General features: G+C 41.9%; 1 protein-coding gene and 1 long non-coding RNA gene across 4 annotated transcripts in view; one reads left to right on the top strand and one right to left on the bottom strand.

Annotated features, from left to right (window-relative positions):
• The window catches only part of ARHGEF38 (Rho guanine nucleotide exchange factor 38), a 138,931-nt gene that overhangs the window by 89,531 nt on the left and 33,698 nt on the right, over positions 1-15,702 (bottom strand). For both annotated transcript variants that reach the window (XM_089302982.1, XM_008267533.5), the window contains one exon: positions 15,325-15,512. In XM_089302982.1, the coding sequence (XP_089159108.1) occupies positions 15,325-15,512 (188 nt within the window). The remainder of the gene's footprint in view (positions 1-15,324; positions 15,513-15,702) is intronic.
• Positions 15,506-15,702, top strand: part of LOC149125083 (uncharacterized) — a 60,808-nt gene continuing 60,611 nt past the window's right edge. For both annotated transcript variants that reach the window (XR_016212341.1, XR_016212340.1), the window contains exon 1: positions 15,506-15,608. This is a non-coding gene — a long non-coding RNA (uncharacterized LOC149125083). The remainder of the gene's footprint in view (positions 15,609-15,702) is intronic.

A 15,702-nucleotide genomic window follows, 5' to 3' on the forward strand; every position in this document is an offset into this window, starting at 1 on the left:
TGTCTCCTTGAAATCCAATAATAATAGAAAATATACAATAGAAAGTTATAGTTGCACATCTCTCAATTTCAACCCTTACCTACCAAATACCAAGTTGAGTATGAGATGGTTTTCCATATGCAGAATTTACAGAGAGAATTTTGGTGAATGCTTTCAAAACCATCTGTGTCACCCTGTTTCCTAGAAACCAAAGGGGCTGTGGCAAAAGGAAAACTATGTCTAAATTGAGCAGAATGATAACTCCTGCAGCTTTTGAGCAAGGGATGCCTGAATGTTTACTGTGGACCACCAGTGGACCATGTGAGCTGGGGCGAGCTTATCTCTGATTCTGCCTATGGCACTGAGGGGCAGGGTGCTCACGTGGAGTTACGGTCTGGATGCCTAGGGCAGGAGGAAAGAGTGCAAGCCACCAACTGGAACAGAGATGCCACCTGGATCAAGTCATCTTCAAGAGAAAAACCTGTGCCACCCACACCATCATGAAAATTTCAGGAATAAAAGCCAGGAAATGGTGTCACATTTTCTTGTACATTTGGAGGGGCCAAAGAATGTACAGCCAGTCTACGAAAGTACCAGTGCAAGTACTTCTTCTCTCTCCTCCCAGGGGAATCACAAACTGGCTGTGGAACTGTTATAGAGAGAAGCAGCCTGTGCTCCCTCTTCCCCCTGCAGGTCCTCTTGGAGATCTTGGGGGAGAGTTGATGCCCAGATTGAAGTCCAGATTAGTATCTGCCACTCTAATTTGTAAGTTGAGATTGAGTTTGTTACTTAAGGTCTGTAACCTAAGTGTAAGAGAACAATCAGGGAGCTGCCAGAGGTTTCATGCAGAGGCAGGACAGAATTTCCCCACTGCGTACATTCTGAAGGGTGCAAGGAGCATATGCAAAGTTTTCTTTTGAGTATTACACCAGTTATACTCATTTGGCATACTGATTACAACAACAATGGTCATTTATTGTGCACCAGGAATTACGTTAGACTTTTAAATATATATTTTATTCCATTTACCCCTTATAAAATACTGTTCTACATATTTCTTCAATGGAAGAATCAAAACTCAGAGTTTAAAAGATTTGTCCAAAGAGACAGAGTTGTGAGTTTCTGAACCAAGGTCAAGTGTAGGGCTATCTTACATACACATACTAGAGCCTAACTATTATACTAGGTTGCCTCTTTGTTTGATAGGCTTGCTTGGAGTGATCCCTCAATATTCAGTCAGGGTGCACCTGCTCCAAAAAGCCTTTGATGACCGTGTTGGAAAGGCTAAGACACTCTGCTCCCTTAGTAATCAGCATGTACTTTTATCATAGTACTTAGTTATAATATTGTGAAAATATTCATGTGTGTGCCTGGCTCTCCTAAACGACTGTACATTTTAGGGGACAGCTCTCATGCTGGATTCATCTGTCTCCAGCCTTTAGCATTCAGCACCCATGTTTAATAAAGCACGAGGAGATGGGGTCAGCACTGTGAATTTAGTGGGTTAAGCCACCTCCTGCAATGGCCCACATATGGGTGCCGGTTCAAACCCTGGCTGCTCTATTTCCAATCCAGCTCTCTGCTAATGTGCCTGGGAAAGCAGCAGAGGATGGCACAAGATCTTAGGGCTCTATATTCATGTGGGATACCTGGATGAAGCTCCTGGCTCTGGTCTGGCCCATCCCTGGCTATTGTGGCCATTTAGTGAGTGAACCAGTGGTTGGAAGACCCCTCTCTCTGTAACTCTTTCAAATAAATTTTTAAAAATCTTAAGAAGAGAGAAAGCCAGGGAGAATTCAAATCAATGTATAGCAAGTTAAGTCTCCATGTGAGCTTCACTACACTTAAGAGCACTGTGGTTGAGCTCACAGCTTATAGAGTAGCAACTTTTTTTAAAAAAAGATATACTTTTATTTATTTGCAAGGCATAGTCACAGAGAGAGGGAGAGATAGAGACCTTCCATCTACTGATTCACTCCCCAAATGGCTACAACAGCAGGGGTGGGACCAGGATGAACCCAAGGGCCTGGAACTCCATCTGGGACTCCCACATGAATAGCAGGGGTCCAAGCATTTCAGTTGTCTTCCACTGCATCCCCAGGTGTAATAGCTTGGAGGGAGCATCTAGAACTCAAACCAGCACTTATGTGGGATTGCCAGTATTAGTGGCTTAACCCTCTGTGCCACAATGCCAACTCCCTGGCTATTAGGCTTGAAGGCCCTTTCTGTCATATTCTAGCTGTGTGATTTTGGGTAAGTTATTTAACTCCTCTGTGTTCGCTTTTCACATTAGCAAAGTAGGGACATTTAAAACTATTTCATGAGTTGATGTGGGAATTATATGAACTGTTGGTCAGGGAGAATGAGGGACCAACTCATGTGGGACATTGCCAGTCATCATGAGAGTGAGGTGGGAAGCCACTAGAGGATTTTGAGCAAGAGTGACATGATCTGACTGAACCTTCAAAACGATCACTCCAACTGCCTGATTCAGACAATAGTAGAGGAAGACATGTGGAACCTAAGGCAGTTTTAAGAATCCAGCTGATTATTTATGGATTTATGAACCAAGGTGGAAGTAATAGAGGAGGTGAGAAATGATTGAATTTTGGGTGTTTTAAAGGCAGAACTAGTAGGATTTGCTGATCAATCCAATATAGCGATTAACAGAGACGAATATCCAGGATGACTGCAGAGCAGCTGAAGAGTAGATCTACCATTTACTGAGAGGAGACTGCAAGAGCAGTGAGTTAGTCCATTTTGTGCTGCTGTAGCAGAATACTTGAGACCTGGTACTTGATAAAGAAGGATGTGTATTTCTTACTGTTTTCAAAGTTCAAGGTTGAGGGGGCAACTTCTGGCCAGGGCCTTCTTGCTATTATCCCATGGCAAAAGGCAGAGAGGCAAGAGAGCACATGCAAGAGAGGGCTACATTTGCTTTTATAACAAACCCATTGTCACGAAAACTGACCCAGTTCCACAATACTGCCATTAATCTAATCATTTCTTATTAGGCCCCCACCTCCCAACACTGTTGCATTGAGGATTAAGTTTCCAACACATGAATTTTGGGGCACACATTCAACCCATAGCAGGGAGCAAGTTTTAAAACAGAAAATTAAGAGCTCAGTTTTGAATGTGTTCAATTTGGCAATGCCTTGTAGACAACCATGTAGAGATTTGAGTGAGGAATTGCATAAAAAAGCAGGATTTCAGGGGGAAAGTCTAGGCTGGAGATAACAATGTGCCAGTCCCCAGCATAAAGATGGGATTTAAAGCTATGAAACGAGATCAGATCCCCAACACAGAGAAAACCCTGAACTCATTTGTTTAGAGTGGAGGCCCAACCAGCAAAGGAGATCGAGACGGAGCAGCCAGAGTAGTAGGGAGAAACCAGGATTACGGGGAGTCCTAGAAGACAAAAGTGCTGCTCACAGGTCAGGAAGTGAGTGCCTCCTTCTGCTGATGTCCAAAGCAATTATTTGCTGCACAGCTAATTAGCATACTAATCATGAACTGCCTTATGTCATAATCACGTCTAGCTTCGCCTGTGGTTATTTCTATTTTTGTCTGTTTATGAGTCATTTTCATGACCATATTACGAACTCTTCTGGGACAAGACTATGACATATTTCCTTGGTTCCCCCCTGCCCCAAGAACTCAGCAGCAGGCATTGCATACAATCAGCACACGACAGACGTTTAATCTTGCCATTTGCATGTTCAATTAAAATATCACATTCTCTATGAAATATTGCCCAGTGAATCTGTCTGGAAATGACCTGCCCCTCCTTTGAACTCTCACTGCATGTAGTATCTGCACTTACCAATATTGCTTTGCATTACAAGTTACCTTTCTGTCGCTTATTATGAGAAATGTAGCACCTCTAGCTAGGGGTTCTTAGTCTTGTGATGACAAGGAATAGATTCCATGTCTCCACATACTCCAAATAACCTAAAATTAATTAATTAATTAACTTGTGTGATCACTGACCCTGTGTCTAAAGTGCCTTTAGTAAGAGCTTGTTAGTAAAATATTAGTTTATCCACTACGTGTTTTTCTTCTGGCCCAGTGTTCTTCTTTGGAATCTGGGATTTATGGCCCTGAACTGATACGCTGAGTAAAACTGCTCCAATATAACTGATATTTCACTAGAGAGGTTTATAACATCTCTGTAATAATCAGTCGCTTAAAGCTTGTCATGGAGCTGGCGCTGTGGCATAGCAGATAAAGCCTCTGCCTGCAGTGCCCGCATCCCGTATGGGCACTGATTTGAGTCCCAGCTGCTCCACTTCTGATCCAACTCTGCTATGGCCTGGGAAAGCAGTGGAAGATGGCCCAAGTCCTTGGGCCCCTGCACGTGGGAGACCCAGAGGAAGCTGCTGGCTCCTGGCTTCGGATTAGCACTGCTCTGGCCGTTGTGGAGTGAGCCAGCAGATGGAAGATATCTCTCTCTCTCTCTCTCTCTCTCTGCCCCTGCCCTGCCTCTACCTCTACCTCTGCCTCTCTGTAACTCTGCCTTTCAAATAGATAAATAAATGTTAAAAAAAAAAAAAAAGCTTGTTGCTTCGTCTTCACAAATAAAAGTAAGTTAAAATAATGTATTATGCATCTTGGTTCTGGCAAGTGAGGGGATGAATGTAAATAAGATCATCTTATCCAAGCTGAAAAATAACTTTCCTGGATATTAAAACAGATCTGCATATCATATCGCTTTTTCAATTCTAGGCCTTCCAACCTCTGCCCTGAACTGGGAAATACATTCATGAACCTTCTCACTTGGCCCAGCAGGTTCTGATCTGGACTATGGAGTATAAAATCAGAAAAAACTGAAGCTGCCCTAAAATGGAGCTTAGGGGGTGATTATACATATAACAACAAGGAGATGAGTTTCCATCAGAAAACTAAAATACAAGGATTAACAAAAAGAACCTCATTTTTGTTATTTGAGCTGAGGCTTTCTGAACAAGGAAAAAAAAGTTTGTTCCCATAAAACCAAAGTTTCAACTACTAGAATATTGATGTATCAGTTTCATACCCAACTAAATCTGAATCCAATCTGACAACAAACCATGTGTCTTCCTGGATGACAAAACAGAAATGTCCCTCCTGGGAGAAATGGCCAAGTAGGTGAAGCATAATGATTCAGTCTTAGTACTTGAGAAAGAGGCAGTTAAATATTATATATTCACACAATTTATGGTCGGCTGCAGCATTTGCTCATGTGACTTTTATTTTTAAATTGATTCCAAAACTATATATAGTTTTAGTATTTGTATTTAAATTTATTTCAAAACTATGAAATTTCCTGACCTAGGAACATGTCATATTAAGACATATTTTGAGGCCGACGCCATGGCTCACTAGGCTAATCCTCCGCCTGGCGGCGCTGGCACACCGGGTTCTAGTCCCGGTCGGGGTGCCGGATTCTGTCCTGTCCCGTTGCCCCTCTTCCAGGCCAGCTCTCTGCTGTGGCCAGGGAGTGCAGTGGAGGATGGCCCAAGTCTTTGGGCCCTGCACCCGAAGGGAGACCAGGAGAAGCACCTGGCTCCTGCCATCGGATCAGCGCGGTACGCTGGCCACAGCATGCCGGCCGTGGCGGCCATTGGAGGGTGAACCAATGGCAAAAAGGAAGACCTTTCTCTCTGTCTCTCTCTCACTGTCCACTCTGCCTGTCAAAAAAAAAAAAAAAAAAAGACATATTTTGAAAAGGAAATTTCAGCTGGCACCGCAGCTCAATAGGCTAATCCTCTGCCTGCGGCGCCAGCACCCAGGGTTCTAGTCCCGGTCCGGGTGCTGGATTCTGTCCTGGTTGCCCTTCTTCCAGTCCAGCTCTCTGCTGTGGCCTGGGAGGGCAGTAGAGGATGGCCCAGGTCCTTGGGCCCTGCACCCCATGGGAGACCAGGAGAAGCACCTGGCTCCTGGTGGATCAGCACGGTGTGCGGGCCGCGGCATGCTGGCCACAGCAGCCATTGGAGGGTGAACCAACGGCAAAAGGAAGACCTTTCTCTCTCTCTCTCTCTCTCTCTCATTGTCCACTCTGCCTGTCAAAAAAAAAAAAGAAAGAAAAGGAAATTTCATTGTTTTGTTTTTTAACTTTTCCAATTTGACTTCAAGTATCTGACCTTATTTTAGAGAAACAATGGTCCAGATTATATTATAAAAGCTGGCATTCCACACATAGGGTAAAAACTAAGCCTTTGGATAGAAAAAGAAAAAGAAAAAGAAAAAGAAAAAGAAAAAGAAAAAGAAAAAGAAAAAGAAAAAGAAAAAGAAAAAGAAAAAGAAAAAGAAAAAGAAAAAGGTGGGCTCTAACCTGGCCATAAAGATCATAGGATTCTTTATTGTAATGTGATCTTACCCACCTTGAAAATTAGTATTTCTGAAAGGTTGAAGAGCATCTGTAATGATATTTAAAGCAGACTTCCAACAAGAGTAAAATATTTTGAAGCCAGCAAATTAGCTCCAAAAAAGCCACTACAAAGCAGAACCCGAAACTGAAGTATATTGCACTTGAGTAATTGCTCAATTATGGTTAGCAGGGATTGCTTTGACTTTCTCAGATTTTAATTTCATGTGGTAACCAAAATTCCTGTTTGAGCTCTGCTTTCTGGCCACCTTGTATTTTCATATCAGCAGCCTCACTTGGATTTCTGCACTCACTAAAGTCAGAGAGGTGTTGGGGGTGTGGAAGTGAAGAGAGGGATTTCATGGGCTTGGCCTTCAGTTTGTCTTAGAGTCTAGAAGGATGTCTAATATTCTAATAGCATGAGAAAGAGCTGAGATACACAGGAGATGGTTATACAGTTTACACATTACAAAATTTCTTATAAAAGGCTAATGTGTACCTCCATACTTAACAGTAGTCTCTACCTCTCTAAAATTATGATGAAAAGAGAATTAGAAACTTTGTGAGAGTAAACAAAGTTAAGGGTCAGAGGAAATGTTTTCATCCTTACATACAAAATTTTAATTGTCTTTTTTTAATTAAAAAATCTTAATTTGAGAGTCAGAGAGAGATTGACAGAGGAGTTACCATCTGATGGTTCACTCCCCAAATGCCCACAATAGCAAGGAAATTTATCCAGTAGTTGGTAGAAACCCAACTACTGGAGCCATCACCTGAAGTCTCCCAGGGTATGGATTAGCAAGAAGCTAGAATTGGAAGTGCAGTCCACTGGCTCCACTCCCAATATGGGATATGGAATCCCACACAGCCTCTTAACTACTGTACCAAATGAACTTATGGGAGCCGGTGCTGTGGTGTAGCAGGTAAAGTCGCCTTCTGATCCAACTCTCTGCTATGGCCTAGGAAAGCAGTGGAAGATGGCCTGGGTCCTTGGGCCCCTACACCCTTGTGGGAGACCCGGAGGAAGCTCCTGGGTTCAGATCTGCATAGCTCCGGCCATTGTGGCCAATTGAGGAGTGAACCAGTGGATGGAAGACCTCTTTCTCTCAGCCTCTCCTCTTTCTGTGTAACTCTGACTTTCAAATAAATAAATCTTAAAAAAATTAAAAAGAAGTTAAAGAGAATAAAAGAGGAGGATAAATAACATAAGGGCATATTTTTAATTAAGCTTTTTATCTTAAAAAATTATAGACTCACATGCAATTGTAAAAAAAAAAAAAAACACACACACACAGAAGAATATTGTGTATTCTTTACCCAGTCTCCCCTAAGGGTAACATCTTACAATATTGGAGTACATGCGCATTTTTTTTGATAAGGTGAGGTAGGGTATGTTATAAATAGAGTATAGCAATTTATTTCCATAAATAAGACATGTCTATGAGAAATCAATACCAGAATTCCAGTTAGTTCAGAAGAATTTCATGGAAAAGATGGGATTTTGGAAAGTAATTTACTTTCTATAGTTGGTTATAAAGGAGAAATGACTAACAATTATTTCTGGAAACAGTAAAGGTCTCTTGGTGAAGGTGACAGCAGACAGGACAATTTTGACGAGAGTCCTCCCATTACATTAAAAATTCATGACCAGAGATATTTGTTACATACAGTTTCCTCTATTTGTTATGCAGGCAAAATTTTACCAATAGCTTTGAGAAGCCTAATTCATTCTCCCTCTCCCTCCCTCCCTCCCCCCCCCCCACATTGCCCTCTCTTTCTCTCTCTTCTGATCTGAAAGCTGCACATATGTTGATAATTACTAGATAAAATATTCCTGTCTGGGTCCTTTAATCTTACATGTTAGTGAGTTATTGTAACTGTAATTCTGTCTTTGTTCCATAAAAGTAGCAAAATTTCATTGTCTGGATTTCCATTACGACCAAATGGGAGTCTGAGCAGCTGGGCTTGAGTAGGAGAGTGGTGCGGGATGCAGACAGAGCTGAGGGTGATCTTAGAGTCCATCCAAGCAGCAACACTGAAATTGTAAGCCAAACAGGCAGTCTCCCAGGGCAGCTGCAGATCCCTCAAGCACTGTCCAACTTTCGGAAGTGCCACTCGCATAACAAGGCAGCCAGGGGCTGCACACAGAGGCACAGCCTACGTGGAGGTATCCTGACAGACAGCAGGGATGCCCATCCACCTGGAGAAGGCTTGGAAGGGGGCAGGAAATGCAACTCTGGAAGATCCCCAGAGCGTGTGCTGAAACTGTGGTCCCTTTAAATAAAACAAATAGGCTTGCTCTGGTGAAGAGGGAGCCACTAAGAACAGCAGACTCCAATGGGATGTAGAAGTCACTCACTGAACTCAAGTGTAGCAAATACAGCTTAACATTCCTATGCCATCAACTGGACTGTGGCCATCTTTTTGTTGTAAACAAATTTTCCTTGTAGTATATTATTTGAGCAGTTTTTTTGTTCTCACAGTGCGCTTATACCCTCTCCTGTCTCCTCTCAAGGGTTCTCTGACCTACACTGCACTCACTCTCAAGAAGTCTGCAAGTCCTCACATGTGACCTTTTCTGTTGTTGGGGGGGCAGAAGCAGGAAGCTGAATGCCCTGCACCAGCCCCCGCCCCCGCCGTCCCTCCTCTGCCCTCCCTAACTCCCCCTCACTCGTGTTTCCTTTTCCCAGGATTTGCCTTACCCACTTTGGATCCTGAGGGAGAAGCTTGCCAGATGTCAACCCAGTGAGCTATGTCACTCAAGTCACCTGCTCTACCTGGCCTTATGGTGTAGCACTAACACGGCCAATGTTAACCCAGCCACGTGTGACAACACCAATGGGTATCATTTGAAATTTAGGGATTTTGAATCTAGAGAGAGCACTAATATTATTCTCCTCAAATTTATGGTCCCTTAATAACTGAAACCTTTCTTCATTCAAATTAATATTTGATATTTATGGTTGCAGATAAAACATGTAAATAAATTTGTTGTGGGAGAAAGAGTCCACAATGGTATATTTAGTGTGATTCCAATTTCAGAAAATGAGAATAACTATATATGCCTAGACAGTAACCCAACATACTTACAGTGCTTGCTTCTAAGTGATAGGATAACAGGCGATTATTTATTTATATATATTTTCTAATGAAAATTCTTTATAAAATTATTGCCATATAGTGTATGTAGGTTTTAACAAAAATGCCAAACTCTTACCATTACAAAATTTCAGGTTTTTTTTAATCACCTTCCAGAAAAATGTAAATGATTTCAAGCATAATGCACACAATTAAACCAAGTATGAGCAAATTCAAAATAAAATACATACACCTTTGCTGTTAATTAAGTAAAAATCTACCAAGTGCGTATTCACACACACATACTTCTAAACAGATTGTCCTTGGGAAGGTAAAGGGAGACGTGTACTGAGGATTGCCTTTAAGGAAAGAATCCAAGTAGCTGAAATTCAAATAACCAAAAACTAGGAGACATAAAAACACATACTTAAATCCTTCTACTCTTTCAATCACTTTTTAATCCTTTCCTTACACATATAACCCTTTTCCATTGTTAAGACTAGTTTGCTCTGGTTTGATTTATTTTGACGTACTGCCAAAAACGGAGTGTCCCATCACCCTGTTTGTATAATAAATATGTGGAACCTGTCTTCCCACTAAATGTTTCAACACTGAATGTTGTGGATAACTTGCACCTTCTTTGCAAAACTTGTGAGCAATGGGGCTGCTAAAGAAGTAGCTGCTGAGTTTGACCCAGCTTTCAGTTAGTGAATGGCTGTTTTGAGAGAAAGCTTCTTTGAAATGAAGATTAAGATTTATAACCACTAGCATCACAAAGAATTGATCACTCAAGGGCTGGGGCTGGTCATTCATTTGTATGCTGATTAATTTATACAATTTAGATAGGTTAGAGAAGTCTAGTACTTTCCTCAGCTTTCAACTTCCTTTTTCCTATTTTCAAGTAACATAAAATGGAGTTCAATTTTGCATAGAGAAAAAGATGGATCAGATGATTTCCCAACGTTTTTTCCAGTCTAAACTGTACCTGGAAAATAGTTACTTACGTTTGCTCAGGTTAGGCCTAGCATGATTTGTCGTTCCCATGATTACTTGCAACTGTTTTAATTTACACATCTTTTGACACTAACTGATGACAGGTGGGTTGTGTGCAGAGCTTGAGGTATTTAAGTGGTTAGGAGGGAGGTGAGGACATGAAGGAGCTAATGAACATTGAAAAGGTGGTGAAGTTAATGAACTGGGGGATCAATTAACTACCGCAGCACTCATATAAATATTTATAAAAGTCATAAAGTTCTTGAGCCTTTTGGTTACTCAAAGGTTAAAAGCCTTTAGCAGTGGGAACAAGGAAGATTTGTCATGAAAATTCTGAAAGTCCTTTAAGGAGTCGCTATTACAACATCAGTGGGTAGGACCAGAAGGTAGCTAAAATGAAACTATTCCACAATGAGAAAGAACTCTGGAAGATACCTAAATCAAGAGAAATAAATAGCACATGTGAAAAATCAACAAGCTATGAGTGACCTGAATAGAATAGCATAGGAAATGTGAACTCGAATTGTGAGAACTGTAACTCAAAACACTGAAGAGCAAAGTTAAGCATGCCAAATAAACTGCTGTAAACATTACCATATTAGAAACCTTTCATTTGTTAGGGTCTGAGACTCCAGTTCTGGCAACTGCTTATGAGTTAGGAGCAGGAAGCAGAAAACAGGAAAAGCATAACAATAAAAACATAAGCAAAAATTAGAGGAGACATACAAGAGTACAACTCAGAATGGCATTCATGTTAGCACAACAGTTAGGCTGCTGCTTGTGATGCCTGCATCACATATCAGAGAGCCTGAATTCAAGTCCCAGCGGCGCTCTGCATACCCTGGGAGGAGCAGGCAGTGGCTCAAATACTTAGGTTCCTCCCACCCATATGGGAGACCCAGATTGAGTTCTTAGCTACTGGTTTTAGCTTGGTTCAACTCTGGTTGATACAGGTATTTGGGGAGTGAATCGGCAGATGGGAGATCTCTCTTTCTCTCTCTTCCTTTCAATATAAATAAACTAATGATTTAATGACTGGCTACATTTTCATACAGAATATATGTCTTCTTCCACTTGATAAGGACTATGGCTTCAAAGAGGTAATTTTCTTTTTTATTTAGTCAATTTTATAAGAAGGCTAATGTGATTATTAGTTCATCACTGGAACAGATTTGGTAAATTATGTTTATTTTGAAATAGATTTTAGTCACAAATATGTTTAGGCATATTAAATAACATATTTAATTTTAAAAGATAAAGAGAAGTCCTTTAGGATCAAGAAAGGGTTTTCCTGCTTGTTTTAAGATAGCAGGTGAGGGGCCGGCGCCATGGTGCAGTGGGTTAATCCTCCGCTTGTGGCGCCAGAATCCCATGGGGGTGCTGGTTCTAATCCTGGTTGCCCTACTTCTGATCCAGCTCTCTACTGTGGTCTGGGAGAGCAGTAGAGGATTGAGCCCCCGCACCTGCGTGGGAGACCAGGAAGAAGCACCTGTTGTGGGAGACCAGGAAGAAGCACCTGTTGTGGGAGACCAGGAAGAAGCACCTGGCTCCTGGCTTCAGATGGGTGCAGTTGAGGCCATTTGGAGAGTGAACCAACGGAAGGAAGACCTTTCTCTCTGTCTTTCCCTCTTACTGTCTGTAACTCTACCTGTCAAATAAAATAAAATCTTTAAAAAAAAAAAAAAGATAGCAGGTGATGGTGACAAGAAGGATCCATGCCAAAGGGTAATGTTAATTATGTAGGAGAGAGAAAAGATACAAGTAGGAGTGAAAACCCTGAGTAAGCTAGAGGAGCCGAAGACACTGCATTTGTGGAGATACTATGTTTCAGTAGAATCAGAACTTTTGATTCTCGTAATAAACAGAAGCTGGGTTATATGAGCAGAGATGGAAGCAGGTTGGTAGATGTCGCATTGGGAGTATGTACATCTCTGCTATGTTGGAATTATTTTTTTAAAAGGACATTAATCAAGAGTTAGGAGAGAAGAGGCAGTGTTTGAGGTAAAAGGAAAAAGAAAGGGTGAAAGAAACTCAGAGACATTACTGGGGACCTCATAAAAAGAAAATGATCAGGAATTTCAGAAGAGGATGGGTTTTTGCTTCTTAGGGTAGTAAATGGAAAGAAAAAGAGACTTCAGTTCATATGCAAAGAGAGATTATAACAAAAGACACATGAAACTGAGCCAGGTATGGCCCTGATAAATGCTAACAGGATGGTAAGGTCTATAGCTTGACCGTCCAGGTGCTATCAAAGCGTTGTCAGGGACAGAGTACGAGTGAAGTGTGGTGAAAGAGTGCATCAGGCGCCGTGGCTCACTAGGTTAATCCTCTGCCTTGCAGCGCCGGCACACCAGGTTCTTGTCCCGGTTGCCCCTCTTCCAGGCCAGCTCTCTGCTGTGGCCAGGGAAGGCAGTGGAGGATGGCCCAAGTACTTGGGCCCTGCACCCCATGGGAGACCAGGAGAAGTACCTGGCTCCTGCCATCGGATCAGCGCGGTGCACCGGCCGCAGCGGCCATTGGAGGGTGAACCAATGGCAAGGGAAGACCTTTCTGTCTGTCTGTCTCTCTCACTGTCCACTCTGCCTGTCAAAAAAAAAAAAAAAAAGTGCATCAGGGCCATCAAGCAGAAGGCTGGAAATTATGATTTTGTGAGGGTGAAATTACTGGTGCTGACAAGTTCCAGGTATGACACAGGGTAAGTGGCAAAGACAGGGGTGAGGAAATGCAACTGCAACTGCATATGAGCAAGTCAATGAACTTGTATGGGTTATTTGTGTGATTATTGAAAGCCCTGAAAAATATTGAAGTTGGGAGGTTGTGGGGGGAGAGAAAACCTCAAAACTTTACCCTGGTTGGCCTTAGCTGGTGTTCTGATGACTGGCTACCAATATTTTTATAATTGTGAGCCATATGTTAAGATACTAAACCCAGAATCAAAGTTGGATGTATTTGACTACTTAAAAATAGCAAAAACAAAATAAACACACATCTCAAACAAGGCTAGAAGGCCAAAGACAAGTTGGGAAAGTCATTGGCAACATGTTGGTTTGGAAAAAAAAATCCCTGATGTAAAAAAGTTCTTATAACAACAGATAAACAAGCATTTTTTAAAGGACAAAAGACACAGACATGAATAGGAATTGGAAAGAACAGAAAAGGCTAATGAATATTTGAGAGAATATTTGTCAGAGGGAATCAAAGGAACTTTTTAAAATCAACAATCTTTACCATTAAAGAGGATACACAGAAAAATGCCCTCTCATTCTTAATGGAAATCATTCTTAATGGAAATGAAAACTAGAACAGTATCAACTTTGTTTGGCTGTTGGAAATTTTTATCAAAATTTTAAATATGCATACCCTTTGATCTAACAATTCCACTTCTAGGGATTATTCAAAGGAGATAAGAGGACAAACACCCAAAAGATTAGTACATCTCAGCATCAGTAACAGTGGAAAAACATTTTAAAGTATTAGAAATCATGATCATATTTATGTAAAAAAATGTGTTTTGGGGGTGGGCATTTAGAATAGCAGTTAAGATACTGCTTGGAACCCCTGAATCCCAATGGAAGTGCCTGAGTTAGAGTCTTGGCTCACTCCCCACTCCAGTTTTCCCTGTTAATATGCACCCTGCAGGCAGCAGCCAATGGCTCAAGCACGTGGAGACCTGGGTGAGGTTCCAGGCTCCTGTCTTTGGCCTTGCCCTCCTGTTGTGGGCTTTGGGTGGTGAACCAGGGCGTAAGATGCTCTCTGTCTCTGTTGTGCGTGTGGGTGCATTCTCTCTCTCTGCCCCCTGCCCCTCCAATCTGTGCCTTTCAAACAAATGAAAATTTTTAAATATGTGTTTTTATGTGTGTAGATACGTTAATGTCCAAGTCGATGTCTGAGGGGATATTCCTAATCATGTTGGTGATTTTCTTTGAGTAGTGGAATTTCTGATCATTTTTACCTTCTAGTTTGTGTGTCTCTATATTACAACCTTGGACTAGATTCTCACTCCTTGGAGTCTATACTCTTGCTCTCTGCTCTGCCCACAACAGTTCATATCTCTTTCAGTTCTCTGCTCCCCCACAAGAAAAGTCTTCAGTTTCCAATCTAACAGTCCTCTGCACCATCCTTCTCTTTTCCCTGCTTTATCCCCCTCAGCTGTACTTAATGCCACCTAATGTATTCACATTTATTTATCCTTTGACTCCTCCCATTCTGCCCTAGGAAGCGAACCCCGCAAGGGTAGGACTTTGTTTTGTACTAAACTGTAACCCCAGTGCTGCAAACATCAGGTATCAGGAATGTATGCCAAATGAATGAAATAACCTAGGACATGTGTGTGTACCCAGCGAACCTCCTTGAACCTTTATTCTCATTCCCTACAACAAATTCTCTGAAAAGGCCTCCATGACAACGGTTAATTACAAACACTTCAAGTGTTGACTCAGGCCCACCTACTACTTTTTTACTTACTTTCAACTTAATTTCGAGGTTGAACTTTACTTAGCTAAATAGTTTTGAGTTGAATTGTGCTCTCAAGGTAGGGGCCCATGGAGCCCACATGTCTTTCTCTTCTACATCCATAATCACCATCAAATTCAACTAAATACCTTGTTCCTGGCGTGAGGAAAGCCTGTTGCTTAAATTTTGTTATCAATTCCATGGGCGTCCAAGGAAGAATGCATGAGAAATTCCAAAGTAGCAGAAGCTCAGAGTTTCCTTTATCTCTTATTTTAGAACATAGTTCCCTTGTGCCTGCTGACACAGAAGTTTAAGGCTAATGACCCCTGTGTGAACGCAAGCCTGGAGACCCTGGAAGCAAGGCACATCGCTTCCCTGATACACTCGCTGCTTCAATTTCATCATGCTAGTGAGCTTTTTTTAGGATGTAGGAGAAAAACTTTGAAAAACTGAAAAGCTCCACTTGCATTTACCTGCTTATTTCTCAGGGGCTGCACCACCTCCCTAAGGCACAGCTCTAGGTCGTTGAGATAGTCCTTCTCCGTCTGGATCAGCTCCTTGATGATCTTCGCCCGCTTCGCCATCATCCTCCTCACCTGGTGCTCTTCCTCCGGCGAGGAGGGCTCAGCTGCAGGACCCTCGGCCTGTGGCGTCATCTTTTCTGTTAAATGAAAACACGGGCAGGTGAGAGCGTCTGCTGACGTTTCTTTCATTACGGACAAGGCCACCGTAGGATTATTGTTGGCAAGGGAAGAGGGTAAGGTCCCTTGGCGTGTTCTGTGTTAGCTCACCCTAAGATCAGAATGTGACAAAACTGAGCAAAAAGGAAAAGTGAGAATGAACTCTTTCCA

This window comes from Oryctolagus cuniculus, chromosome 8, assembly GCF_051225735.1.
Source record: "Oryctolagus cuniculus isolate XC-2025 breed Fujian yellow rabbit chromosome 8, ASM5122573v1, whole genome shotgun sequence".
NCBI lineage: Eukaryota > Metazoa > Chordata > Mammalia > Lagomorpha > Leporidae > Oryctolagus > Oryctolagus cuniculus.